Source organism: Brachyhypopomus gauderio, chromosome 19 (assembly GCF_052324685.1).
Source record: "Brachyhypopomus gauderio isolate BG-103 chromosome 19, BGAUD_0.2, whole genome shotgun sequence".
Classification (NCBI taxonomy): domain Eukaryota; kingdom Metazoa; phylum Chordata; class Actinopteri; order Gymnotiformes; family Hypopomidae; genus Brachyhypopomus; species Brachyhypopomus gauderio.
The window spans coordinates 4,543,526-4,545,741 of NC_135229.1; the positions used below are offsets into that span (position 1 = coordinate 4,543,526).

Here is a 2,216-nt window from a genome sequence, read left to right on the forward strand (position 1 = left end):
CAATTAGTGTAGTAAAGCTGGGAACCCAAAGTTGATCAGAGGTGATCATTCCTTATAATTTCAAGAAAGCAAATTATTATTATTATTATTATTATTATTATTATTAATAATAATAATAATAATAATAATAATAATAAAATCATTGTTATTACTACTACTGCTACGTATATTATTACATTTTTACTAGGAATAGACTGCATTTAGTTTTCTGGAAATTATTTATGGCCATCTCTATGTGGAATTTAAGCAAATTATTGTATGCAGTCGACATCTGGCCATAAATCAAAAATAGCACTGCACATGACAGTAAAAACACAGTGAAAAATATTATCCAGTTTTCTTTTATTTCCTCATGTGCAATAAACAAATGACAAGGAAAAATACTGGGAACAATGCTAAAATAACCAAAAATCAATAATACAAAATGAACATCAATTAATAATAGTCCATGTAACAGTTCAGTTTAAATCAACAAAAAAGAAAAGTGCAAAACCAGAATGTAACGTTTACTAATGCTGTGTGCTATGAAGCTGTTCTTCAGTCATGTTCAATTTTACAATATCAAGTCTTAGCCACAGTAGCAAAGGATGGACTGTATATTTACACGGATTTATCACAGTATTGCCCAACTTCCTGCTTCCTGTTTCTTTTTTACTCATCTTCCACTCGGTGTTTGGCCATCCTCTCATCTCGCACAATATCCAACATCCAACATCAGAACAAAGAAGGCAAACCAGGTGTATAATCCAAACAGTGGTGTCAGTTTGTGAGATGTACACACAAAGAATGATTACCTCTGACACTAAACTCTCCTCAGTCACAGTCACACAGATCTAGTACTCTGTGTTAGGACTCTTGCACGATGTTGTCCTACTGCTTTGAGTTGACAAGATTGTGGTCTTCAAACACGGTATGTGCTTGGCTAAAAGTTTCCGGAAATGGCTCTGGAATTTCTTCCCCACGAAGGTGTACAGCACGGGGCAGATACAGCAGTACAGGTACGCGATGTTCTGCGTGATGTAGAGCGCGTAGTCCAGACTTTCCGAGCACGAGCTGTTTTTGGAGGACATTTGCAAGGCCATCAGGAGGACCACCACGTTGTAGGGCGTCCAGCAGATGAAGAAGGTGAAGATGATGAAGAAGATGAGCTTGATAGCCCTGCACTTCTGCCTCATGCGTGTGGAGATGATCCGGACGGTGATGCGGGCGTAGCAGTATAGCACCATCAGCAGGGGCCCCAGGAAGAACAAGCCGAACTGTTGGTAGCAACCCACTAGCTTCCACTTCAGCAAGGTCTTGTAGGAGTAGCCGGACTCCTCGCACACAGTCCCGTCCAGCTCGCTCTCCCGCACGTCGTAAAAGACGATGTCTTTGATGCTGGCCAGGAAGCTGAGGACCCAAACGCCGGCGGATGAGCTGAAGGCGTATGATCGTCGCCGGGTCTCGGCGGCCGTGATGGCGTGGACCACCGCCAGGTAGCGGTCAAAAGTCATGAGGGTGAGGAAGAGGATGGAGCTGTAGAAGCTGACGGAGTACAAGCTGCCCACCAGCTTGCAGAGGGCACGGCCGAAGACCCATTCCGAGCTGTAGTAGACGGCCCAGAAGGGCAGGGTGAAGGTGAACACAAGGTCCGAGATGACCAGATTGAGCAGGAAGATGTTGGTGACTGTGCTGAGCTTCTCAAACTTGTAGATGATGCACAGCACCAGACCGTTCCCCACCATGCTGAGAAGAAAGTTCATGTAGTAGAACGTTGGAATGAACACGGCGCCAAATTGCTTCACGTCGGTCTTCACGCACAGACTCACCTCGTTGTCTGTGACATATTCTCCATCGACGGCGTACATGCTATCGTTGAAAAAATTGTCAAGGTAGCTATCGTCCTCGTTCATTGCAACACGGCGATAATCACAACAGACAAGCTCAGGTCTGACGGATGAGTGTGGACAGAGGTGGTTTGGTGGGGAGCGTCTCTGATGAGCTACAGGAAGCCTCAGTTGTTTTAACCAACCTGATTCAGAAAAAAAAGCCTTCATCAACAGTTTTACAAGCAGCGCCTCCCATAACACCTCGAAAGAGGAACTTAAATTAGCCTTCTTAAATCAGATTTCTGTTCCTGTCTGCCAGCCATATGGAGGAAAGAATGGTTTTGCTTCAGATGCAAATGTAGATACAAAATCAGGACAGAGGCAGAAGTTGTTGGCGGAAAAATGAAA

At 44.0% G+C, this 2,216-nt stretch overlaps 1 protein-coding gene across 1 annotated transcript; it reads right to left on the reverse strand.

The window, feature by feature from the left end:
• Positions 1 to 325: 325 nt before the first annotated feature.
• ccr12a (chemokine (C-C motif) receptor 12a) lies at positions 326 to 2,004 on the reverse strand. Its single transcript, XM_076981238.1, has one exon. The coding sequence runs from the start codon at positions 1,890 to 1,892 to the stop codon at positions 834 to 836; it is 1,059 nt and encodes a 352-aa protein (XP_076837353.1). The 5' UTR covers positions 1,893 to 2,004; the 3' UTR covers positions 326 to 833.
• Positions 2,005 to 2,216: the final 212 nt, after the last annotated feature.

Bases quoted from the DNA above. Each gene is read 5' to 3' on its own strand.
- ccr12a (XM_076981238.1), bottom strand. From the start codon at position 1,892: ATGAACGAGGACGATAGCTACCTTGACAATTTTTTCAACGATAGCATG.